A 27,422-nucleotide genomic window follows, 5' to 3' on the forward strand; every position below is an offset into this window, starting at 1 on the left:
TTCCCTTCCTCCAGTTTGCAAGATAACTACGGTCCCAGCACAGCATCCACCGATTATCTGCAAGCTAGATTCGAGGCAAACACAGTCGGAACGAATCCGAATCCCAAGCAAAGTTGCACCCATTGCCGAAGGAAACCCCTGGAGCCTCCCTGAGGGTCCAGCAACCCTGCAACTATTTGCACAGCGTGCCCGGCGCCCGCAGCAGGCTGGAGCCGGCGGTGACATCACGAGCCCCGGCAGGCCACGTGACCCAGGCCTCGCCTCCCCCGCCCCCTCGCGTCGCCGCGGTCTTCGAGCTCAGTGTCCCGCCGCAGCCGCCACTCGGAGCTCTCAGGGCAGCGCGGAGCCAAGGGCCGGGGCGAGCGGGCCGAGGCTTCGGAGCGTGCGGAGGAAGAGGTCCAGGAGCGGGCGACCGGGCTAGCGGAGCCGGGACCAACGCGGACGTTGCTCTCGCAAACTTGTGCGCGCGTCGGAGCGATGAAGATGGTCGCGCCCTGGACGCGGTTCTACTCGCACAGCTGCTGCCTGTGCTGCCATGTCCGCACCGGCACCATCCTGCTGGGCGTCTGGTACCTGGTGAGCGCGGCCGGGCGACGAGGGGGCCACCCATCCTGCGCGCTGCGCAGCTCGCGCCGCTGAGTCCCTTCCAGGTCGGCCTCGGCCTGGGGTGCCGCCCGCGATCATCCGCCTAAAGTTGTATTATTAGAAAGTTAATTCTCGGGGAGATCCGAGCTGCAGTGGCGGGGGCGTGGGGAGGGGGCGCGGGGCCCTGGAGGGGTGCGGGGTCCTGGGGGTGCGCGGCGGGCAGGTCCACCCCGGTGCGGCACCGCCGTGAGTTCGTGTCCCAGGAGAAAAGGTTGGGAAGTTCTCGCCCCTCTTGAGTGGGTTTTCCCGCACATATTTGTTTTAAAGCCTTTACACCGGGAAGGCGTCGTCGTGTGACTGCGTCCCAGCCGGCTTGGAGAAGCCATCTTACACCCACTCAGGTTCCTGCCCATGGACAGGTGATTCTCTAAGCCGGCACGGCGGGCAAATGCAGTTTTTGGCGCTTTTAAGGTCTCATTTGTATAGAAAACAAGCGGCGATTCCCTTGGGCAGCGGGGAAGCCTGATGGATTCTTGCACTGTGGCGTTACCCTTGGCTGATAAAGTTGGCAGCCCTGGACTGCACCAGCCTTGAGTCGATTGCTCTGCATTTTGAATTTTGTGACATCATTTTTGGGAGTTAGATCCGAGCTACTTGGCAGTGAATAACGCTGCAAGACGAAGAAGTGCCTTAAAAAGTGATAGTTAAGTGGCATATGCAACTTTTTTTTTCTATGAGAATGCATTCTTATCTCCCTTAGCACAAATAGGTTTTTTTTCTTTTGGTGGCTTGTATTTAATATTTGATAGTTTTAAAAATATATAGTATATCGAATTATAAACTGCCTTGTGCCATTTTAAGCAAAGCATTCATTCCCCTCCCTTGTGATGTTATTGTGCTATTTATAGTCTCAAATTTCCTTTAGTTGGACTCATTATGGCCACATAATAGAAATTTTTAGCCTTAAAAGCTTTCCAAAGATCGTTGATATGTGTGGGTTCTGGCTGTATGCAGTGTGAATGCAGATTGAATATTAGTGCATTGACTCAACCCCGAGTTTTCTGAAAGCCAAGGAATTCGCAGAAATTTAAAATCAGAGTTGGAGTAAGCAGTCTCAAGCAGTGCTTTTGCGGATCGTCAGGGCAGACAGTCGTCTGCAGATGTCTGGGTCTTCCTTGGAAGTGTTCAAATCTGCAGGCTTGCAAGTGCAGCAGTGGATGCAATTTGTAAAATCTAGGGCATTGCATTAGGCAAATGTACTACATGATCTCCAGGAGAGATAAATCTACTTGAGCCTGGCTGTTGGCAGTCATCCAACCAGGCGGGATTGGTGATAAAAGCCGAGATCTCCTCAGGCTTCCTCTCCGTAGGAACCTGCCCTTTGTGAGGTGTATGCGCTTGGAAATGAGGCCTTTTGCATGATAGCTTCCAAGTAGACAGGAAACCAGGGTTAATACTCACCATGTTTGTGCAAACATCTTTTTTATTTCACAAGACTAGTGAAAATTTCTTAAGTAGTTGAGTTCCTGTATAGCTTTAACTATAATTTGATTTTCTAAAACCTTGATTTCCATTTTAAAAGGCTGAGGTGGGTGGGGTATAAGACCTAAGGAAAAGCCGGCATTCCCCTCTTTCCCCAACACCCGTTTCTCACTAGCCGCGTGGTCTGGCATGAGAAAAGAGAGTTTTCTGGGAAAGTGGATGGGTTCAGATGAGAGTCAGCCATATACTGCCAGAGGAAATGATCGTTTTCTGCCTGTTTTCTAATTGCTGTCTCTTATCCTGCTGTTTACTAACAAGGTCCTGCATACTATGTAGTGTGCTCCCTAAGCTAAATTTAAATATTCCTGGTGAAAACGGACATTAAGAGCTTGCGGCTTATACATAGTCCTTGTTTTCAGCTCAAGTGATAGTTGCCCCCCCCACCCCGTTAAACCTTTAAGAAGTCGTGGTTTTGCCTTGACTCTCAAAGGTTCCCAGAAATAAAACATTGATTCAGCTATTAGGGGGTTTTCTTTGTTTGTTTGTTTGTTTGTTTTTTTTAATGAAATGGCCATTCGCGTACAGTGAGATTCGGTTGTTCCTGTTCCTTGTACGGTTCAGTGGCAAATATATGTTCCTGTCTAACTAAAGGTTTTGAAGTTTTCTTTTCCTCTTTTCTACCTGGTCCCAGCTCAGCCTGTCACCGCTGGCAGCAGGTCACTTTGCAGAATTTACTGTATGCGCTTGTATTCTGTTCCTTTCCCTTAGCGTAACTCAGCGCTTCCTCCTGTTGGAATATGTGAATCGTCTATGTGTGTTGCTTCACGTTGTTCTAATACACAGCACCTTATTTGTCCGTTTGCAGGATTGAGCAGTTTCTGGTGTGTGTGTGTGTGATTTCTGTGTGTATGGGTATGGCTATATATATGCACACACATATATATTATATATATATTATTTTTTCTTCAGCTGCTCTGAGCATCCTTAAGCCATAAGCCTGGTTTTGTTTTTAGATATATGTTTGTATTTGCAATGGGTAGATACTGTTGACTGGAACCGTTGCTCACTGGGTGAAGTGTGACTTACCCAGAGCTAGCCAGTTTTCCAAAGAGGTCGGGATCAGGTCCAGTTTGCTCTGTTAACTACAGGTGGGTGAAGGACTGGTTGTCTCATGTTCTCCAGTACTTGGTGCTGTCAGTCTCTTAGATTTTAGCATTCTAGGTATGCAGTGGTGTGCTAGTTTAATTTGCATTTCTCTCGTGAAGAGTGATGTGGAAGGGTTTGACTTTGGTTATGAACCAATCGCATGTCTTTTTATTGGGCTCTGTCTCATTAATTTGTAGTAACTTTACATACTTGGATACTAGTTCTTAAATATGCATGTGTGATTGTAATCTTCCAGACTGTGGTTTGCATACTCTTGCATGCTTGGTCTCAACCTTCTCTGTTTTTCCTGCCTTCTTTCCTTCCATTTATTCGTTCATTCATTTATTTATTTTTACATATTTATTTTTTGTTTTTCAAGACAGGGTCTCTCTGTAGCTTTGGAGCCTGTCCTGTAACCAGCTCTGTAGACCAGGCTGGCTTCAAACTCAGAGAGATCCACCTGCCTCTGCCTTCCGAGTGCTGGGATTAAAGGTGTGTGTCCCCACTGACCGACATCATTTTGGTGATCAGAAGTCACTCAAAAGTTTAAGACTGTAAGTTCAGTTTTCAAAGTTAATACTTTCCATATCCCCTGAAGTCGAAGGCTATAATGTTTTCTTCCCAGAAGCTGTGGTTTTAGCTTTCCTGTGAGGTAGGGGCTGGCATCCATATCTTACTCGAAGAAGCAGTTTACAGCTGAGCATGGGGCATGCTTATGCCTGTGATCTCAGCACTCGGGAGGCTGAACCAAGAGAACCGCCATGAATTTAGAACAGCCTCTTGAAACGGGGTCTGAAGAAAGAAAGAAGTGCACAGTAGATTGATGCTGTGTGTTCTGGAATGTTCTCTCTCCAACAGGTCCCCTGTAGTCAGGGGTTCAACGTTGTCGGTCTCAGTATTTGGGGCTGTATCAGTAATGAGTATATGCAGTCCTCCATCAGCCGTTAACTAATACAATATAGTTATTTATGTCATATTTACATAGTATTAGTTGTAAGTAAGCTAAACACGCGCTCTAAGAAGACATGCTAAGCCGTTTTATGTAACACGTGAGTGTTGGAGGAAGTTTTCCATACTTGTCTCTGATCACAGATTTAGACTCCCAGCTCAGTGCCTCTATTTTTACTTTAAACAATTATATGTATGAGCATCTACCTACATGTATGTATGTATGTATGTACATGCTTCATGTGCATGCAGTTCTCACGGAGGTCAGAAGAGGGTTACAGGTCCCCTGGCACTGGACAGTGAGCTGACATTGCTGCTGGGAACCGAATCCCAGTTGTCTGCAAGAGCCATCTGTCCTGTTGTCAGGAGGCCGCTTGTTCGTTCCTGACTGCTCAGCCCCGAAATAATTACACAGAAACTATGTTAATTAATCTCTTCTTGGCCCATTAGCTCTAGCTTCTTATTGGCTAACTCTTATATCTTTATGTAGCCCATTTCTAGTAATCCCTGTATCGCCACGAGGCTGTGGCTTACAGGGTAAAGTTTTGGAGTCTGTGTCAGGCAGGCCTACATGGCTTCTCTTTGATTCCGCCTTCTTCCTCCCAGCATTCAGTTTAGTCCCGTGGCAGTCTCCCTGTCCCTCAGTGTAGGTCGTTTTCGTTCCCAGTACAGTATTTCTGGTAGGGATTCCCATACACCGGGCCTGGACAGTGCCTTCTCACCAGGGGCCCTCAGCTTTTGTCCCTTGACATGGAATGCCAGATTTCACCTGTGGTGAGCTCCTGGAATGTGAAACCAGCACACCGCTACATCAGTAAGGTGAAAGTGTCGCCGAGATGAGATGAATTCTGCTGTCCGTAGCTGCGTCTTCCTTTAGAGGAAGCTAACGATGGTGGACCGATTTCAGTTCTGCTGTTTGTCAGGACAGCCTGGTCAATCTAATTTACAAATGACATTACAAATCCCCAGTATTAAAGGAACAGTTCTCCATCCCAGGAGAGTAAGAGATGGGCTCGCCGCTTATAAGGTCCAGTGTTAAGGTCTCCTTTTGCTTCCCTCGCCCTTTGTGTGGTCTGTTTTATTTCCACACTTAGTCAAATGGTCAAGAGCCGCCTGTTTCAGCCTCTGTGTCTGGTGTAGGTAAAGCTGCTGTTGTGTGGTTGTTCTGTTCCCAGAGGCTAGAGGAACAGGGTAGTGGGACAGGACCACATCCTGCCTGACCCGTGGCCTTTCTGTATCATCTTTGTGTGTGGTTGGGAACTTTTCACCATCGTGTTTGTGAGGGACCTCTCACCATCTTGTTTGGTCCTGGCCTGTGAAAGGTGGAAAATGAAGGGAGGGGAAATTTGGGGGCCACGAGAAGGAAAAATAAAGCCCCTTACCTTGGATTCCAGTTGAAGCCTCTTGTCCATCGAGAAGCAGGGCTTGACGAGGCTGAACACCTTTCTCTCTTCCTGTCCGTAAACTTGCAGTTTTCCGGGAATGTCGCAGGAACCCAATATAGAAGAAAAGATTGTGGTTGGGCAGTAGTGGCACACGCCTTCCATCTCAGCACTCTGGAGGCAGAGGCCAGCCTGGTCTACAGGGCGAGTTTCAGGACAGCCAGGGCAACACAGAGAGACCCTGTCTTGAAAAGAGCGCTTGCTCCTCAGTGCTGACTGCTGTTGGAAATGATTTGAGTTCCCTTCTCAGCACCCATGTCGAGCCGTTTGCATATTCGGAGAACTCCGTTTCATTTCCAGGGATTAGATGCCTTCAGGCATCTTCAGGTATCTTTGTACTCAGGTGCACTTACCTAGGTGAATACACACACACACATAACTGAAGATAAATTGTAGGAAATAAGTTGGAGAGCAGTGAGAAAGATCCCCTACTCCAGCCTTTGATCTGCACACATTTGTGGTGTGCACACATTTGTGGTGTGCACACATAGTAATAGTAGAAGAAGAAAAAATATTTTAAGCTTTGAGATAAATATAGCAGGATCCCGATAACTGCCAGGAAGAAGAAAAAGGAGAGAAAGCCTTGCCTTTAAGATAGGCGTGGCGCTCAGAGAAAGTCTGGAGTGTCAGGGAAAGGATGCTAGACTTTTGGCTGATATCCAGAAAAGAGAAGGGGAAGAAAAAGCACATTCACTTGCAGGCTTCAGATCTGAGTTCAGAGGGCACCTGCTCCCAGACTCTGGTGCCGAGACAGAGGGTTGCACCAATGGCAAGTAGTTAGCGTTAGAGACAGTTCATTAGCAAGAGGGAAAGCAGGCTAGATGTGACCATGGAAGCCTTTAATCTCAGCTCTCTGAGTTTGAGACCAGCCTGGTTGACTCAATAAGTTCCATGCCAACCAGGGCAACATAGTGAGACTGTCTCAAAATACTTAATACAGGAACAGCACTGATGGGAATAGGAGTGGGCTGGGGAGGCCAGGGAGAAAGCCCCAAAGCTAAAAGGAAAAAATGAGAGAGAGAGAGAGAGAGAGAGAGAGAGAGAGAGAGAGAGATTCCAGGAATAAAGTAAGGGTTTCCTTACAGGAGCATGGACATCTCACTAGCTGCTGTGCTATCAGCTTCCCGTCAATCATCAGCTTTCCATAAATCCCCAGGAAGGGATAGAGTCTCATGAACTGTTCCCTTTCCATGACGGAGTATTGACAGGCCCAGGCTTGTAATAGCTACCTGGAGAGTGATTGTGGTACTGCTTTTGCAGAGGACCCTAATTCAGTTCCCAATACATTGTTAGTATTGGTGACTAACAATGACCTGTAGCTCTAGACCCAGGGGGTCCACCTCCATAGCACCAGCCCCCCCCCACAATTTAAAAATTATATATATATTAAAGGAGTGCAGTTGTCACCTGTCTCTTGGACCATACCTCTCCCATCTTTCTCTGGCTTTCTGTTCTTTCCTCGTTTGGAGGCTTGAGAGGCGCTACAGATGCCCACAGCCAACAGCCACACTGCTCTTTGGGCAGAAACAGTTGTTTGGAACGTAAGGTGATCGGCACACCATGTCCATTTGATAAAACAACTTAATTAGCGTCCGTGTGAGAGTCTATGACCTTCCAGACATGAACTTCTGATTGACTGGTACAATACCGGATTTAAAGGTCCTTCTGTGGAACAGGCATTGGGTCCAGGCAGGAGGCTGGCTACTCCTGGAACAGACTTGCCTCTTCTGCATCGGGATCCACACCCGAGTAAGACAGCTGGTGACGTGCTATCCCAGGAGCCTTCCTGGCTCCTTCCCGTCCACCTTCTGTTTGACTTCCCTGTGTCCCATGACCAAGGCAGGTGACATTTCTAGTCTTAGCATCCAGTTCTGTGAGCAACCAGCAGAGGTGGCCATTTTATGTATTATTTTAGGAACCCCAGGAGCCTTTCTTTCTGGTAGATAACCTGTAGCAGGCAGCCTGTGCCTGCCACTGGATTATTCCCTTAATCGCCTGTGGTTTCTGGAAATTGTTTCTTTTGACTCTCGTATAGTCCAGGCTGTTTGAGAGTTGCTCTGCGGTCTGTGCTGGCCTTGGTTTCCTAATCTTCCTGCCTCCATGCCCCAAGTTCTGGGATGACAGACGTGTGCCATCATACTGACTTGAAACTTTTCCTTCCTTCTCTCTCACTTTTTTTTAATGACTTATTTTTATTTTATGTGCCCTGGTGTCTGTGAAGATGTCAAGTCCCCTGGACCTGGAATTACAGACAGTTGTAAGTTACAGACAGTTATAAGTTACAGACAGTTGTGAGCTGCCACTTGGGTGTTAGGAGTTGAATCTGGGTCTTTTGGAAGAATAGCCAGTGACTGCTCTTAACCACTGAGCCATCTCTCCAGCCCCACATCTGTCCTCCCCACCCCACCCCCAGGTAAGAGCTGGCCATATTGCCTTAACTTACTTGGAACTGACTATGTAGATGAGACTTGCCTTGAACTCAACAGAAATCTGTTTGCTCTGCCTCTGCCTCTGCCCCTCAAGTTCTGGGATTAAAGGATTGCACCACCACCACTGGCTCTTTGAATCTTCTCTTAATAAACACTGATTCTGGTTGATACTGGCTCACCATGGGATTCTTTTTTCCTGTTAAGTCAAGAATCCCAACTTCACGCAAGGAGTTTCTGGAAAAGCTCGGGCTACATGGAGCTGTGTCCCAGGTCTGCTGTTAGGCTGTATTCTCATTTCTTAGTTCCCGAGGATAACCCTGTTGTGTAACAGTTATCTCCAAAAACGAGCATTCCATCCATCCTGCCTGGACGCCCTTTAAACAGGAAACTAAACAACTGAAAATAGCTTCAGGAACTCCCTGAAACTGACTAGATTCATTAGGCCCCTCCCTCTTGTTGTAAGCAGTAAAGGCAGAGTCCTTTTCCCACAGAGGAGTTAGCTGAGCAGCAAAGAAGGCTCTGAAACCAGTCCTGGGAGAAGCAGAAACCAGCTGAACTTCCTGGAACAAGTTTAGACCAGTCACTTGGGAAGTACCCTCTCCAACCTGTTGAGCGCCTGCAGGCTCTGCAATGTCTTCAGATTTCCTAGATTTTGTGAGCTGTTACCCATGTTGGAGTGGGCTTTGGTGATGCAGCTGTCTTTGAGTCATTTCTGCTCCTATAAGTAACCCCAATAAAACTCCTGGTTCACCATGTTGGACTTTGGTGATATCTGTACTTTGGTCTGTTGTGGGCACCCTATCTGGGGGGAGTACAACATAAGTTTCATTACACAACATATTGACGGGCACCCGAAAGAACAGAATATGAGTTGGGAAGGAGTGAGTGCCTGGTGGGGAGCAAGGCGTGAACCTGAGGCTGTGCAGCCTGAGTGGGGAGCATGGGTGGTAAATTCCAGTCCACCCGATCTTTCCTGTGTGGTGTGTGTTTGTGTGCCTTTGTGCTATGAGGAAGTGCATGGTTCACCCAAGGTTGAACCGTCAGGATTAGGAGTATCTGTGGGAGGGATCCTAGGGTAGAACAGAACTAGGCAGGGAAAACTAAACTGGGAGGAAAACTAAGCTGGGAAGGAGATGGCAGAGCAGAGAGAAACCATGTAGCCCCGCCAGAGACAGATGCCAGAACTTTACCTGGCAAGCCACAGCCTCGTGGCAATACACAGATTATTAGAAATTGGTTAAATTAAGATATAAGAGTGGGGCTGGAGAGATGGCTCAGTGGTTAAGAGTACTGACTGCTCTTCCAGAGGACCCGGGTTCAATTCCCAGCACCCACATGGCAGCTCACAACTGTCTGAAGATCCAGTTGCAGAGGGTCTGACACCTTCACACCAATGCACATAAAATAAAGTTAAATAAACCATAAAAAATATTTAAAAAAAAGATATAAGAGTTAGCCATTAAGAAGCTAGAGCTAATGGGCCAAGCAGTGATTTAAATAATATAGTTTCTGTGTAACTATTTTAGGTCTGAGCTATCGGGAGGCCAGGAAACAAGTGGTCTCCTTACAACACACCTTGGCTGGGCAAATCCATCTTCACCCCTAACATAACCTCCTTCTGGAGGGAAATGTAATCTGGGGGATAATGACCCACTCCTGGAACTTGATCATGTTCCCCATATTATTCTACCAGCTGTATCTTCTTGGGCTTTGAAGCCTTCAGAACGCTCCTGAGCAAACTCGACCCCTCCTCCTGAAACCCAGACAAACCTCTTCCTCCCTATATCTTTACTTTATTTCTTCTATGTTGCTCTCTTGCCTGAAGAGTTCCTTTGCATGCTGGTCTAAGTCACAGAGATCTGCCAAAGCCTTTCTAATTTATAAAGATCTTGTCCCATTGTGTTTTGTAGGCAGAGTTTTTCCGTCCTGGCAGCTGCTTCCCAAATAACCAGAGTCTTAATATTAATTGTAAATGCGCGGCTGATAACTCAAGCTTGTTACTAGCTAACTCTTACATTTTAAGTTACCCATATTTCTCATCTACCCTCTACCACGTGACTCATGACTTGTTACCTCATTTTCTACATGCCCTGCTTGCTGTGTCTGCTGGTATCTTCTGTGACCCCTCCCTTCTTCCTCCCAGCATCCTTAGTTCAGTTGTTCCAGTCAGCTTTTTATTAAACCAACCCAAGTGACAAATCTTTACAGTGTACAAAAGGATTATTCCACAGGGTTTGTTTTCAAAATTTCTTCATTCTTCCTCCCTTTGTGGGTTTGTTGGCAGCCGTATGTTTGCGGTTCGTGCTAGGATGCAGGCAAAATGGATGGTGGTGATGTGAAACCACCTGGTTCTTGCCCACATGGAACTGGTAGTCCGGTAGAATAAATGTTAATTAATAGTTAATACAGATTAGTGGCTGAGGCTGGAGGATCCAGAATTTGCGGAGAGTTTGGACTGTACAACCCAAGACTTGTCCAGATTACATAGTAAGACACTGTCTCCAACAAAACCAAGCCCAAACTCTGCATGCACATGTGATAACACAGATCACTATATACACATGTGATAACACAGATCACTATATACACATGTGATAACACAGATCACTATATGCACATGTGATAACACAGATCACTATATATACATGTGATAACATCATTCTGTGCACATGCAATAACACAGATCACTGTATGTACATGTGATAACACAGGTCACTCTGCACATGTGATAACACAGATCATTGCATGCACATATGATAACACAGATCATTGTATGCACTTGTGATAACACAGATCATTGTATGCACATGTGATAACACAGATCACTGTAGAACACAGTTGTGATAATCCTAGGAGAATGTACCCTAAATTGTAGTGGAGGCTTTGATCCAGCCCTGGGGGAGGGGCAAGCTGGGCTTAACCCCAGCATTCCAGGCAGAGACAGGAATATCTGGGGTTTGTGGCTTTCCTCGGTTGTGAAACCCCAATTCAAGAAAAATAACACCTGTTGCTGTTCTTAGAACACCTGAGTTCAGTTTCCAGTATCTTGGGAACTCCAGTTCTAGAGGATTCCCACACCCTCTGTAGGCATCCAGCTTGCATGTGGTGAACATACATACATGCAGACAAAACACTCATACACATAAACTGTATAAAAAATGAGAGGGGTAGGGGTGGGGCTGACAGTGTTTGGGAGGTTGGGGTGTGGCTGACAGTGTTTGGGAGGTTGGGGTGGGGCTGACAGTGTTTGGGAGGTGGGGGTGGGGCTGACAGTGTTTGGGAGGTGGGGGTGGGGTGACAGTGTTTGGGGGTTTGGGGGTGGGGCTGACAGTGTTTGGGGGTGGGGCTGACAGTGTTTGGGGGTGGGGGTGGGGCTGACAGTGTTTGGGAGGTGGGGGTGGGGCTGACAGTGTTTGGGAGGTGGGGTAGGGCTGACAATGTTTGTCTGACAGAAGTCAAACGAGGATTTTTCATCATCATTTCTCTCTTCTCTGTCGTCGTCTTCAGCATTTTTAGCTATGTGTCACGCTGTATGATTTGAGCACTTTGATCAAGAAATTTTTACCTTGTGTGTGTGTCAAAGACCAGGATTAATATCCTTACCTCTTCCTGCTAAGTAATGTGAGCCCTTTAATTCCAGGCTTTCCTCCCTTGCAATATTTAGTGGTGCCTTTTTTCCTCTTTTTTTTTTTTTTAATTGGTGTGTGCTGGGGTTAAAAGTATGTGCCGCCACCACCCAGCTTTAGTGTCTTTGTTTGTTTCACAAAACATTGTATAGGCTTGTCTCTGTTTTCGGATCTTTTCCCAATAGTCTCGTCTGTAATAATTTGTTTTGCCTGTGTGTGTGTAAGTGAACTGAGCACATGCGTGCTGCTTTCAGAGGCCAGAAGACGGCACTGGGGTCCTCAGATAGTTATGTGGGTGCTGGGAAGCAAACCCCAGTCTGAGCCATCTCTCCGTCTCTCCAGCTCCCCTCTGTCCCCTCTATTGTAGTTTTTATTCACTATACTTTTTTTTATAACAAGTGAAAATATTAACATCTGATATGGGAAGTTTATGGTCTAGGAGCACTGCCCCTCTGTCTGAAGTGTCAGGAAACTTGGATGGCTGTTCTTAAACAATGTCTTTATTTGGTCTTCATTATTGAAATGTTGTGGGATATCCATCCCAAAGGCTGCTCAGACATGGGTTTGAGCTAATAGAAAGCCCTCATCAGTTGGCCACTGACTACACTGGGTGTTCAGGGACCCAGTGTATCACTGAACCTTTCTCAGGGTGAGCTTTTAAGCACAAAAACCAATGTTCTGGGTTGACCTTTAGCTGAAGCAGAACCACAGAAGCCAAAAAGCAAGGTTAGTACATTTAAGACTTTCCCAGAACTGTGGAGAACAGAGAGCCTTGGGCACACAGATCAGCACCGGAGGATCCAGGAACATTGAACACACAGCTCACCTTTTCAAAGGAGTGAGGTGCGAAGCTGCTCATCCTGGACCACCGGGAAGATGTTGCTTCACAACCTAGTGATCCTTTGCTGTCTGATGGGACAAGCCCTATCTCATCTCCCAGCATTTATGTTTTTATTTATCCAAGACCTTTCCCCGTAAATCTTGAGCATTGCTTTTAGACTCTTAGGAGTGTGGTCACCTCTGCTTTATTACAGCCTAGGTGACTTCTCTGTTATCTTAGGGCCAGGCCAGTCCCGACACCCACAGATGTTATGTTTACCTCAATCAAGCTCCCTAGACCCTGAATCTTGGGCATTATCTCTGAGTCAGCAATAGCTATTCTTGTGAAAGAAGCCAGAAGTACTTTGTAAGGAATCTCAATGTGAACATGCCTTAAACTGTTGTACTCTTAGGACTGGGTTCTTATCCTTTTTTTTTTTTTTTCAAAAATTGTGCCGTCAGTAAATATGGGTAAAGTAAAACAATCCGAGCCAGACTAGAAGTCCTGGTCCAGCATCGGTACCAATAGAATCGGGCTGGGCTTCATTTTTGTCTCCTCCTGGATCACTGTTTCCCTGCCTGCTGTAAAGCCTGCCCGGAATCACTGCACAGAACTATATGGACTTCGATGGGATCAGCCTTTGTTTTAGTTTTGGCAGGCGGTGCTTTCTTCATGTTGGGTTTTACGGTCTGAATGGCACTTTCGCCGTGGAGACAGTCTGGGGCCTGCTGCATTCTCCCCTCACCGGTTTCGGAGAATGAGTCAGATCGTGGATTCATTCTGCTTTAGTTTTAGATGCAGGGCTTTACTGCTAATCCAATGAGAATGAATCAAAGGCCCAGCCAGTGCTGGGAGCAGAGGACCATTCCAAGTTGTTTTCAGTGCCCCTTTGGCTACCTGCCTGACCCAGACAGTATCCTGGGGCTGGAAGAAGGGGAAGACGGTGGTGGACTCAGCCTGCTGGGTCCCTCAGGTTGTCTACTGAACAGCCTTTATAGAAGGCTGGAGAAAGGGATGGTTAGAGAATCCTGTCAACTGCTGGTCTCTGAGCCTGGAAAGCAGTCGGGGAGGTCTTTTAAATATAACCTCACAGTGGGGCACATCCCTCCTTATATGGGGTGCAGCAGGCCTAAGCAAAGGAATGAGACTAGCCGTTGGTAGACTCTAGTGAGAGTTTTGTTAAGTTTTTTGTTGTTTTAAATGTCCTTTTTATTCCTTTTACCTGGCTGGAACTCTGAGGTATATGTGCACAGCGAAGTTTTGTTTTTTGTGGGTTTTTTCCTTTTCTTTTCTCTCTCTCTCTCTCTCTCTCTTTTTTTTTTTTTTTTTTTTTTTTTGGTGGGTGTGTTTGAGGCAGGGTTTCTATGTGTAACAATCCTGACTGGCCTGGAGTTCGCTTTGTAGATCAGGCTGGCCTTGAACTCACAGAGATCTGTCTCTGCCTCTTGAGTGCTGGGATTAAAGGCATGCACCACCAACACGCGGGCACACAATGAAGTTTTTAATAACTAAAACTTAGTTATTAGTTGAGGTGTTGGCTATGAAAGCCAGGCCATGGGCAAACCCCACTGCTTGGGGGAAGCTAAATTGGGACCAGTTCCTGGAGGAACTTTTTAGCTACTATTTGAGCAGTTTCGTTCTGGGTGAGGAACGCTTCTAACCACCTGGAAAAGGTAGCCTTGGAAAACTAGCAAGTACTTTTATTTTCCCGCAGCAAGCTGGATCTTGTTGGAGTCGGTTTTCTCAGAGTTCTTGGGGGGTGCTGGTCTCTCATTTAGACCCCTTCCTGAGTAAGGGCTCTCTGGTTTGGATTCACTTGGGTGCAGACATCATGCGGACATGGCACGTCCTGAACTAGGCTGTCCAGTCTAGGTATAGCATACCTCCGTCGGAGCAACTCAGAAAGTTCTGGGGGCTCCAGATGAGTAAGTAGCCTGGTGATGGTTAGTTACAATAGTCCTGCCAGTCTCTGGGCGGATGATCTTTCCCTTGGGTGTGTTCTGTCAGCCTGTGGGTTTGAACTGACCTCTTCTTCTTTACCACGGAGTACAGGGTCCTCATATGTCATTAGAGTATCAGCAGGCCCCGCTGGTGGTAGAGCCAGGCTGCGAAGGGCAGGAGGGCACAGCAGTGCTGAGTAGCTGGTTTGGGCCCAGGTCGTTTTGGTTAAAGTAACCGCTGTAGCTACTATGTACCTGATTTCGTCTTTCATCTCCTGACCGGAAGGATGAGCGCCTGCATCGTTTAGGCAAGAGGGTAGCTGTAACTCACGCCTGTTCTACACTCTATGTGCTACAGTACGGTTTGCGACCTGGACAAGGGGCTGGAGATTGAAACACACACACACACACACACACACACACACACACACACACACACACACACACACACACGGAGGGAGAGAGGGAGGGACGGACAGGTGCCCAGAATGTCCCCTTTATTGTGTTCAGGGGCAGCTTATATAGTGCTCTGGCCACGCCCCAGCTCTTGGGATCTTTCAGCTGAAGGCCCACCAGAAACCACCTCCCCGGCCGTCAGGCTTGTGATCAGAGCAGCTGCAAGCATAGGGGGTTAAGGTTGTTTACCCCAGCACAGGAAATTCAGGGTCTGTGGGCCAGCAGTCCCCAACAGGTAGCCAAGTTGATGGTGGTGGGTTTCTCAAACCAGACTTGAGGGTGGGTGGGGGTAGGGCCTGGTACTGGGTCACACATTCATCAGACAGCCAGCGGTCCTCCTCAGTCAGGAGGACCTCAACTGTGTCATGGAGTGTTCTGAGTATAAGATCTTGATCTGAAACTAAGTTGTTTGCTTTCTTCCATTAAATTAGCAGGAGCCACCACAGCTCTTCAATGGTGGGCCGTTTTGTGGTTACAGGGTCCGGTTGTCATAAGCGTGTTTTCATGGCCCAAAAGTTTGAGTTAAAACCCCTCTTGTGTCAGAGATGTTAAAGTCTCAGACGCCTTTTATTTAATTTCAGTGTAGACTAGGAACTCAGTACCCGCCCTGTTCTGGTGTATAGAGGACTTGCTGTTTTCACAAACTCTTGTATCCAGAGGCAGCAATCCCCAGCTGCACCTAGGAACTCTTGAACCTGTCTCCGAGTCTTTGGAGTTGGGGTCTGAGGGTTGGCAGCAATCCTCCTCTGAGACAGGCTCCCTTTGCCTCCCTTCAGCTGGTAGCTAAGATAGCCTCTGACGTACAAAGTTGGGCTTTCTTAATTGACATTCTGTAGCCCGGGGTCTGTAACTCTTGTCACAGTCTCTCATGTTTTCCCAGAAACTCTGAGGGGTGGTCAGGAAGTCTGCATTTAGTGTCTCTGCATCCTGGGGCGACCTGGTCCAGCCTTTTCCCACCGAAATCTCTGCACTGGGCCTGTCCATTTAAAAGCAAAGATGGGTCAACTCTTCTCTGTCAGCGGGTGGTTGAAGAACACGTCTTTTAGGTCCAAGACAGGGTACACCCATTTCTCTAGCAGAATCAGACTCAGGAGAATCAGTTCCCAGGTTTCTTCAAAGGCAGGAGAGGCGTGTTCCAGGGTAACTGAAAGGGCACCAGGATGCCCGTCTCTTTCCCCCTTTTGTGTCCAGGGTCACTGGGTATTGTTTAATCTAGATGGAGGTCGCTGAACAATTGTAGGAGCTTGTTATTGGGCCAGTCTTGGGGGCGTTGGTTTGGGAGTTGGCCCGTACCCCTGGAAATCTTTGTTGTCAAGCTGAGAGGTTGTCCAGCTGTACTGATCGGAGGCAAGACTTTCAGCCAGGCAGGTTCTTCTGATAGAGGGTAAGACACCAGCATTTCGCTGGGTATCTATCTGTGTTTGTCATCAGAGAAGTGATGGTGATTTTCAGTTTATGCAAAAGATCAGGTCCCAACCAGTTCTCTGATGTTAAACACCTTTGAACTACCTCCAGCAATTGAGGCCTATTTATATTTAAATTAAAAATTAATTTTATTTTTATTTTATGTGCCTTGATGTTTTGCCTGCATGTATGTCTGTGTGAAAGAGTCAGATCTTGGAGTTACAGACAGCTGTTGGCTGCCACGTGGGTGCTAGGAATTGAACCTGGGTCTTCTGGCATAGCTGTCAGTGCTCGTGACTGATGAGCCATCTCTCTAGTCCCCTATTTTTAATTTTTTAAAATTTTTATAACTTTTTAAAAAAATATCTGGGACCAACTGGATGACAGGAAATCTCAGCAACTGTCTATAATTTTTCTAAAAGGAACCTAGTGAAAACTACTTCATGTCTCCTTGATCAGGGTCACACAGAAAGGAAAATCTGCTTGTTCAGGCTGTGTTGTCTGGCAGCAACCCCCTTGCCCAGTCCAAGCCAGGTTTTATTTATTTATTTATTTATTTATTTATTTATTTATTTTATTTTTTAGCCTTCTTCAGAGAATGGTACGTTATGGGTCATTGGTTTAAAAGGCGTCATAAATCATAAAGGAGAAAGGAGTGGAACTTTTTTCTTTCCTTTGGGCTCAGCCCAGGGAACGTTTCCCTTTCCCTGGGGTTGCTTAGAGCCTGTGTGGAGTGGAGCAGAGCCGGTGAGAGGGAGTGCTCACCTGGAGGAACTGTTTTCCCCTCCCCGAGTGCATTCCACTTAGATGACTGAGGGCCCTGGATGAGCCGTCCAGCTTCTCTCCAACCCTGAGCAGTAGCCAGGCAACAGAAGAAATGTGAGCGCCAAAAGAATATGGATGCCCAATGGGATGGGGCACAGGTCTTGAGACAGGGGCATTTCATACCAGAGAAAGCCCCTGGCCAATACAGGGAAACAAAACTGGAAAAACACGTAGAAAGATATAGTAAAGACAGCAGCAGTGGCCACCACACATTCACACACCTGAACAGACAGAAAGATCGAGTGTCGTGCATGGAGCCCAGACACTGGATCAGTAACCATGTCTAACCTCGTCTATGTGTACACAAAGAAGGTTCCTGAACCGGACAGACCCCTCTGCAGGTCAGGCAACAGTTCATCAAAGGGAGCCCTGGGCACCTGGAGCATCTCAGGTTGCACATCCTTTAGTAGTTCCCCGACCATCATCACACCCCTCCTCAGTCTAAGGGGCTCTGAGACCCCTGCTGTCTCAGTGGACCCTCAAGAAATGTTGAAGGCTACTCAAACATGGCTTTAAGCCAATAGAAAGTCTTTGTCGACCAACGTCTACACTGGGTGTTCAGGATTCCGTGTAGCACCCAGCCTTTCTCAGGGTGAACTTTTAAGTACAAAGACCATGTTCTGGATTGACAGCCAGCCAAGCAGAATGCCAAAAAGCAAGGTTAGTGCATTTAGAAACTTTCCATAGCTATATGGAGCTTTCGTTTGTCTGTTTGTTTTAGTTTTGGCAGGTGGTGTTGTCTACACACTGAGTTTTACAGCCTGAATGGTCGGGACTTCCATGGTGGAGTCAGTTGCGCTAAGTTCTGGGGACCTGTTACATCAAGACTTCCCGGATGTGCACAACTCTAGGGCGCTAGTTAACTGCTAAGACACTGAAACTGTCTGCGGCCTTTTCCACCTCTGCTTTGCTTCAGAGAGGTCGTCTGCCAGATTAACTGAGGCTTCTGATTGGTCTGCCTATGTATGTTGTAGTGAGGCTTCTGATTGGTCTGCCTATGTATGTTGTAGGAACAGTATGTTGGCAGGAAACTCCTGGGCGTGCAGAAGCTGCCCGCCTGCAGGTCACACTTTGGTTAGCAATGGTTCAGTGGATTCAGTGGACATACTTTTTTCTTTTTTTTTTTTTTATGCAAACCTTCTTCCTTTGACAGTGTCCAAGCAGTACTAAAATGACTGGTTTGCCCCCACCCCACTGCACAGAGCTTTCCTTGTAATCTTGCCTGTGTCGGGAGCTTATTTTTCTTTTGCAGTAGTGGGGATTGAACTCAGGGCCTCCCAAATGTGAGTCAAGCATTCTGTCACTGAGCTATGTCCCAGCCTTTCCTCCTTGTTGTTAAATTTTGTAGTTAAAATTTTGACTATTAGGAGCCAGGCGTGGTGATGCATGCCATTAATCCCAGGAGGCAGAAGCAGGTGTATCTGTGAGTTCGAGGCCAGCCTGATCTGCAGAGTGAGTTCCAGGACAGCCAGGACTACACAGAGAAATCCTGTCTCGGGAAAACAAACAAACAAAACGAAACAAAAAAATTGACTATTAGGGTCTGGGAATGGAGAATGAGGTAGAGTACTTGCCTGGCCTATCAATTACTTTTCTTTTATTATGATAAATACCCTGACAGAAACTAGAAAGGAAAACTTGGTTTGGGCTTGAAGTTCAAGGGCTCAGATCAGTTTGTAGTGGAAGTTAAGGCAGCTTTTGAAATTACCTTAATCAGGCTAATTCCTCACAGGCAGCCCCAGAGGCTAACCTGATGTAGATAATCGCAGGTGTGTTTGTCTTCCAGGTGGTTCTAGATCCTGTCAAGATCACAGTCTTTGTTAACATCACACCCCAGTCCTGCCAAAACAAACCTTCCTGCTTCCTTAGTTTTCATTCCTTCAGCAGATCTTCCCAGTGGCAGACAGGCTTGTTCCCTGGGTGCAGGGAGGGGAGCTGAACTCCGATCCTTCAAGCTCTTGTGTGGCCAGCACTTTGCCCACCGAGCTATTTCCCTAGCCTGTCAGATTTTGGCTTTGAATGTACTGAATGTATTGCCAATTAAGTGATTTTAACTGCAACACAATCTAACAACAGCTTTTCCAAATGGGATAAGGACTCTTAAGATTGCCGTTTCTCTTCTCCGAGCAAGGGGATTTTGCTTACGGATTTCTCTTGGATCTTAAGCAAAAAGCTACAGAATGATAGCATTCTTTTTATGTTAAAGAGCAAATACACAAATGGTTATAGTCATTAAAGTGTATTATCATCCAGGTTTTGCAAAAAGGCGATAAGGACTCCCAGATGCTGCGGGTACCGCACACCAAGAGCATGCACACGTATGCGTGTTTGTGTGTTTTTATTCTGTGGCTGCCTTGGATTCACTATAGAGCTGAAATTAGTCCTTACCTGCAGAAATCCTTGGGCTTTAGCCTCCCGAGAGTGAGCCATTGTAGCCTACTCATTCTGTACTTTGTTCTCCCTGTTCCACGTCCCAGCGCCAGTCTCTTAGAGCTGGTACTTTTATAATTGTGAACCTAGGTCCCCATCGTTCTCAGCCTTGGCTGGATTTGGGGCCAGGCTGCCTTCTCCCGTTCGTAGAACGACATTACTTGATGTAAATGTGACTGCATTCTTCCTTCCAAAGCATCGCTCTCGTAAGGCTGAGAGAAATAAAAATAAAAAGGTCAGAGCAACCTGCTGGTTTTGCTTAAGTTGGCCACCCTGCCTAAATGAAAAACACTTCAGGAAAAACAGAGTAGGTGGCAAGGGCCTTCTGGTGGAGGCTGATAAGAACTGGAATGCTGCTGCCTCAAGGATAGCCAGAAACTGGCCAACCAGAAATATGTTTATATTGTGCCTCATTTACATACCCCAAGGACAGCAAGGAATGGGCCAATCAAATGAAGACATGCTCACACCCATGCTTCATTTGCATAATGACATCATTCTTTTTTAACCTCTTGCTCTTTTGTAACCGATTTGAAGTTCTCAATTAGGTCCACGTATGCAAATTAGGTGAAAGTTGGTGGTCCTAGGGGTTGTGCCTATAAAAGTCCCTGAAACCCCAGGAGAGAAGCTCCTCCTGCCCTCACTGCATTGAGTGTTTTGGATGAGTTCCTTGTCTGGCTGGTATTGCGCTTTGAAATAAACCCTTGCTTTTGCATCCAAGTCTCGAATTCTGGTGATCTCTCTGGGGGTTGAGGGTCTGGGCACAAGACAACCTCACACTTTATTCTTGCCTTTCCTGGGGGCACCAGGGGGGGCATCCTTTGCATTTGTCCACTATCTAGTATGTATGAACATACATACATACATACCTATATGTATATACTTACATGTATATGTATACACACATATAGTTGTTGTTCCTTTTTGTTTGTTTTTTGAGGGGGGTTTTCTGTATAGTTCTGGTTGTCCTGGAACTCTCTTTGTAGACCAGGCTGACCTCAAACTCAGAGATTCGCCTGCCACTGCCTCCTGAGTGCTGAGATTAAAGACGTGCCAATACATCCAGCTAAAATTGCATTTCTTTTTTTTTAAGTATTTATTTTTATTATTTGTATGGGTGATTTGCGTGTACGATTTCTGGTACCTGAAGAAGGCATCAGATTCCTTGGAACTGGAATTACAGGTGGTGGTTTCTGGGAAATGAACCTTGGATTCTCTGCAGGAATAGCAGAGCCATCTCTCCAACTCCTGTCCAGAATTTTTCTCACTAATTACATGGCTCTGCTCCCTCCCACTTTTAAAGGTATACACCACCACACCCAGTTGGTCCTGCATTTTTGAGTGTATATAAAGATGTCTCAGTCTAAGAATAACGCCCAGAATCCACCCAAATCCACTCAAAGAAATTGGTTGGGGTTGCTATTGCTGCCTTGGCAGCCTGGCTCTAGTTTTGCTCCAAGTGACCACCAGTGGCCGACTGGCACATTCCCTAGGAAAGCATTCTGAGCTTGCTGCCCTAAACCAGCAGAACTGGGTGAGGTATGAAAATAGGGTGTGGTAGCTTCTGTGCTGATCAATAGGCCAAAGATTCTTATTGGAAACCATCTGCAGCTTTCTGGACACAGAATGTGTACATATTGACTGTGATCCAAGTTCATAATCACTTTGATAAAGGAAACCATGACGTCATCTGAAGTGGGTGTGGGGTGGAGGCATGGTGAATTAGTGACTTAGTTTATCACTCAGGAAGCTCTGCCAGTAGGACTGTGAATGCCATCTGTGTCTCTAGAACCCAAATGATCTGGTTGAGAGATCACAAAAACCTTTACATTTTAGACACTCTCCTGTTGACGTGGGGGTCTGGTAAGCACAGCTGCCACTTCTTTCCTTAAGCTGTTTCATAATTTGAGGTGTTCCCCCCCCCCCCCGCCCCCACACAGTGTTTCTCTGTGTAGTCCTGGCTGTCCTTGAACTCGCTCTGTAGACCAAGCTGACCTTGAAATCAGAGATCCGCCTGCCTCTGTCTCCCAAGTGCTGGAACTAAAGGCGTGCACTACCACCCAGCTATAACTTGAGTTTTTGACTACAAGATTTTAGGGACAAATTCTTTAGTCTTGTCCAATTTTTTTTTCTTTTTCCATTTTTATCTTAGAGAAGCTGTTGAGTGAGTGAGAGAGAGAGAAGGTGGGGGCAGAGGAGAGAAGAGGAGAGAGGAGGAGAGAGGAAGTATAGGTAGGCATTCCTAGCTAGGTAAGGAGGTAATGAGTAACCCAGCCTGGGTGGAGCCAGGAGGACCAGGAGCTCCACGCCCTCTTCGTCTATGCGAGTTCAAGGCCATTTCACCTCTGCTTCTCCTTTCATGCCTTGGAATACGTAATTCTGTTGTCTCTGACTGCTGTTGTTTCTGATACAATCTGTTGAGGGGGGGATTTTCTCCTATTGTAACCCAACTCGTGAACATGCTCACAGCTGTCTAGTGGGTCCGTTTAACTCATCACCAAACTGCGTTTATTATCCAATTCACAGGAATACCAGAGAGTCTCAATACTACGTTTTTGTTCTCAGAGTTTTTCTTTTGGTTTTTTGAGACAGGGTTTCTCAGTAACAACCTTAGTGGCTGTCCTAGAACTCACTCTGTAGACCAGGCTGGCCTCAAACTCAAGATCCACCTGCCTCTGCCTCCTTAGTGCTGGGACTAACTGCTGTGTGCACCACCACTGCCCAGCTCCTCAGAGTTTTCCTTAACAGTCAGTTCTCCAGGTAGTCTGATATCGTCAAGATTTCAAAACACGTTACCTTAATGGTATTTGGTATGCCAGCGCCTTTCTGTGAAGCCTTTGGGCTGCTTGCCTCCCCCAGCTGCTGTGGGTTTAATTCACTTTTGAAGAGTCCAAGAATAAGAATATAGAAATGTGGATTCGAGAAATAAGAATGTAGAAATAAAGAAATACAAAGTTGTGAGCCTAGGAAAATGAGAGCAGGCTGTCAGCAGCTTTCTAGGCAGTTTGAGGATTAACTGTTAACAGTGGGTTGCTCTGTTTACAATACCAAAACATCCCTCTGCAAACTGAGAGTTAGCCCTAAGACAACACCCTGGCCACCCGTGATCAGCAAAGGATATGAGCTGAGTTAAGCTTTAGAGGGTGGGATGTACGTGACTTTTTGGTTTTCCGTTGTCCGATACCCTTCCCTGCTAAGGGAAACTAGCAGTATCAGGGGGAGAGCAGAGCTTTGGTAAACACCATCAGGGAGCGCCAGGGAGGAACAATGGCTTAAATACAGACAATAGTGTAACTAAAAAACCTCTACTAATGGAAATTGCAAAGAAGGGCAATTTGTATCTGAATTTAACTTCCAAATTGTAAGAACTCCTTTGTTGCTTCTTGCTAATAAAAGGGGAGGCTCAAAAGCCCGCCTTTGCCACAGCTTTACAAGTTCATCTCTGGCTGTGGTCTCAGCTGATAAGTTTTTTTGTGCCCCATGGAGATTTAATTTTTTTAATTTTTTCCTGGACTAAAGTTTGCTTCTGGTTTACTAGACTTTGATAGATGTCCCCATCTTTGTGCAACCCCCGTGGACCCAACAGTTTTCACTTTGAATGGAGCACACAGTTCCTGTGATTCTCTTCCCTCTAGATCATTAGCTGTGCGTGGGATCCTTAGCCTACCTTCTGGATACACAACCTGCTTAGCACGTCTCTGCAGCTGAACAGATGGATGCATTAGTGAATGCACACATTGCTCTGTATTTGCTCGGCTACTTGTTCATTTGTGTTCTTCTCCATCGGGTTAATCCACAATGGCAACAATCAGGTCTCAGTTGTAATGTAACTCAGGGTCTCCCATTGGCCTTGTAGCCCAGGCTAGGTAGCTGGGGAGCTTTGTGGGGGTTGACCTGTGCTGCCTCTTGTTTGGGATAGCAAGCATGTGCCATTGTGCTTGGTTTTTCATTGACTTTGGAGTTCTAAACTGAGGTTCTTATATGTGAAAGGAAACACTTGGCTGAACTACCTCCCCAGCCTCAGAATTTTAAAATTTTATTTAAAAAGATATACCGAGTTGAAAATTCGACTTGAATTTTATTTGCCTATTAAAGTTGAACCCAGGTGGAAGATGCCATTGCCACTAATAGCTCTAGGGAAAATTTTCTAAATATTGGGATATAAAAGTTAGCCAATTATCTGAAAACAATAGCAGATTACAATGTATATTTAACCATTTTTCTGTGACCATTGCACATATGTAGTAAAGTGCATAAAATGTAAATAGAGCAACTATCAAAGTAAATGTACATGTTTCTGCCATTAATATGAATTTTCTTTTAAAAAGATCTATTTTATGTGTATAAGTGTTTTGCCTGCATGTATATAACCTTGTGTGCGTGTGTGTGTGTGTTGCACTGAATGTGTGCAGTATTCATGGCTGCTAGAAGAGGGCATTGACTCCCCTGAAATGTTGCAAATGATTGTGAGCTGCCTTGTAGGTGCTGTGAACCAAACCCAGGGCCTCTGTAAGAGCAACTGATGCTCTTACTTCTGAGCCATCTCTCTCGTCCCTGGCTGTTTTCTTAATAGGTACCATAGAAGTCAATCTGATTCTGTTTATATTTTGTACTCATTAAACTTTTTTTATTCACAGTTGATAGCATGATTATAATAAAATCTTCATTACATTCATTTGTCATGTGCATGTATGTATGTGGGCTCAGGGTGCACATGGGTGTATGTATGTGGGCTCAGGGTGCACGTGTTTGTAAGTATCTGCACTCAGAGTGCACGTGTGTGTGTATGTGGGCTTAGGGTGCATGTGTGTATGTATGTGTGCTCAGGGTGCATGTGTATGTATGTATGTGGGCTCAGGGTGCATGTGTGTGTGTGTGTGTGCTCAGGGCGCATGTGTGTGTGTGCTCAGGGTGCATGTGTGTGTGTGCTCAGGGTGCATGTGTGTGTATGTATGTGGGTTTAGGGTGCATGTGTGTATGTATGTGTGCTCAGGGTGCATGTGTATGTGTGCTCAGGGTGCATGTGTATGTATGTATGTGGGCTCAGGGTGCACATGTGGGGGTCAGAGCACAAGTTCTTCTTCCATCCTGTGGGTCTTGGGAGCCAAACTCAGGTCATCAAGCTTCACGACAGGGTTGCTGCTTCTCTTGCATCTTTGCATCTGGTCACTGACTGTGTCTCTGAGGATTCTGGCTCTGCAACACTCGCCTAGCACCTAAGGCCACTCCACATCACGTGGGGTGACAGTCCCTCAGAGATGTGAGACTTAGACATAAAGTGGCCAAAGCCTGTCAGCAGAAGGCTCAGAGCAGGGTCTCCTGAGTGAGAGGGCTCTGACTGGGTCACCCCTAACTTGTGGATGAGAGTGGAGTCTCTTTAGTGAGGGCTCTGACTGGGTCACCCCTAACTTGTGGATGAGAGTGGAGTCTCTTTAGTGAGGGCTCTGACTGGGTCACCTCTGTCTTGTGGATGAGAGTGGAGTCTCTTTAGTGAGGGCTCTGACTGGGTCACCCCCTAACTTGTGGATGAGAGTGGAGTCTCTTTAGTGAGGGCTCTGACTGGGTCACCTCTGTCTTGTGGATGAGAGTGGAGTCTCTTTAGTGAGGGCTCTGACTGGGTCACCCCCTAACTTGTGGATGAGAGTGGAGTCTCTTTAGTGAGGGCTCTAACTGGGTCACCCCCTAACTTGTGGATGAGAGTGGAGTCTCTTTAGTGAGGGCTCTGACTGGGTCACCCCCTAACTTGTGGATGAGAGTGGAGTCTCTTTAGTGAGGGCTCTGACTGGGTCACCCCCTAACTTGTGGATGAGAGTGGAGTCTCTTTAGTGAGGGCTCTGACTGGGTCACCTCTGTCTTGTGGATGAGAGTGGAGTCTCTTTAGTGAGGGCTCTGACTGGGTCACCCCCTAACTTGTGGATGAGAGTGGAGTCTCCTTAGGGAGAGGGCTCTCACCGGGTCACCCCCTGTCTTGTGAATGAACTGTTTAGAAGGAAGCCCCACATTCCTGCCTTGGCCTTCAGAATTCTCCACACCTGGCACAGTCGCTGCCTCAGGCCCCCATCCTCATGTCAGCAATGACTGTGGCGTCACTGGGGTAACTGCATCTGTCTCCCCAGTCTTCATCTGCCTAGATGCCACTCAGCCTTCCTCCCCAGCAGCCACATCCTCCTTAGTACCGCTTTGGGGACTGTGACCCTCACCATGGTTTAGACATATTAACTGAAATAATTAATGTTTGTGCAAACTAAAGCATAGAACTAAAATAGCTAGAGGAAGTGCACATAAAAAATAATTGTCATGTGGAGTCTGGAAAATACTGCTAAGCTATGCAAAAAGACAGATGTTGTAAGGGTACCCCACCAAACCCCCAACACCGATGTAACTGTGGGTTTTGTCTTTAAAAATACTGTATCCCTGCCTGAGCTTTGGCCCCAAGAGGTATTTTGGAGGTATTAGCCTACTCACAGGCTGGCTTGTAGCTTTTTACTTCCATTTTGTGTAGCCCTGACTGTCCTGGAACTTGCTCTGTAGACCAGGCTGACTTTGTACTCACAGAGATCTGCCTTCCTTTACCTCCTGAGTGCTGGGATCAAAGGCGTGCAAGCTGTGAGAACCTGTCTTTTTTTTATTTTTTTTTTTAAGGGGGGCTGGAGAGATGGCTCAGAGATTAGGAGCTCTGACTGCTCTCCCAGAGGTCCTGCGTTCAATTCCCAGCAGCCACATCTATAGTGGGAAGTAATGTTCCCTTCTGGCGTGGTATACATGCAGTTAGAGCATCATATATAAATAATACATAAATAAATCTTTAAAAAAATAGGGTTGGGATGAAGATCAGGTTGCCAAGTGCTAGCCTCCCGTGGATTTGATCCCCAGCACTCTAGAGGGGTGGGGGCAGTAAATTCAATGCCAACCAGGGCTATGTGAGACCCTTTTTCAACCCACCAAGCCATTAACCTCCTGATAGTTGTATCTGTTTAATCATGTATGTGTAATGTGTTCAGGAATTGCTATTCTCATCAAACCATATCTGACAATGTGGAAAATAGAAGAAGGAACAAAAAAAAATCAAAGTCGTACAACAATCCTAAAATAATCTCAAGATTGTCACATTAAAAATTTCTGTAGTATGTGTTTACCCACCGACTCTGAATCTCTTCTGTGATAGCTACGTCCACACAGTAGGATGTGCTTTAGTTAATGCTAGGAAAAGCCTTTTTCTCTCCATTTTGAGACGACTAGAACAGAGTACACTCATGTTTCCTAACTTGGGTGTGGGGTGTAGGGGATGAGGGAGATGGTGAACCCAGGGGTATGAAGTCACAAATGTTAGCAAGAAGACATGAAGCTGTGTTTGGGATTAAGTTCCTGACAAATCCCCTCTACAGTCTAACTTTCTGATTTGAGCAGTGTTTTTAACCTTCAAGCCTCAGCTTTCTCCTCTGTACAATGGGGGTCGTTCTGCATTGCTCTAATTAACTTGAGAGGGTTTGTAGGGCTTGACATTCCTTCAGTCACAATGTGTGGTGCTGATTTTTAGGATACACACAGGAAAAGGGTGAGTAGAGAGGTGGGAAGCGTCAATGAAAATCATTTCCATGTGGATGGGTTGGGTTTACATCCCAGTGATTTTAAAGGCACTGTCCTTAGGGAGAAACTGGGACGGGGGTGTTGGTGGTCTTGTACCATTTCCCTGGGTACACGTGTGGAGGTTAGAAGTTAATATTTGAGTGTCTTTCCTTGATTATTCTCCACCTTCATTTTTTGAGATAAGACCCTTCACTTGATTGGCTAGATTGGCTGGCCAGTAAGTTCCAGGAACCTGACCATCCCATCCTCCACTGCATCCTCCCCAATTGCATTTGTGTGTGTGTGTGTGTGTGTGTGTGTGT

At 46.4% G+C, this 27,422-nt stretch overlaps 1 protein-coding gene across 1 annotated transcript in view; it reads left to right on the forward strand.

Annotated features, from left to right (window-relative positions):
• Positions 1 to 284: 284 nt before the first annotated feature.
• Laptm4b (lysosomal protein transmembrane 4 beta) overlaps positions 285 to 27,422 on the forward strand; it is a 54,065-nt gene continuing 26,927 nt past the window's right edge. Inside the window, exon 1 of the mRNA XM_048457281.3 lies at positions 285 to 576. Within this exon, the coding sequence (XP_048313238.2) occupies positions 478 to 576 (99 nt within the window). The 5' untranslated portion in view covers positions 285 to 477. The remainder of the gene's footprint in view (positions 577 to 27,422) is intronic.

This window comes from Myodes glareolus, chromosome 19 (genome assembly GCF_982192425.1).
Source record: "Myodes glareolus chromosome 19, mMyoGla1.1, whole genome shotgun sequence".
NCBI lineage: Eukaryota > Metazoa > Chordata > Mammalia > Rodentia > Cricetidae > Myodes > Myodes glareolus.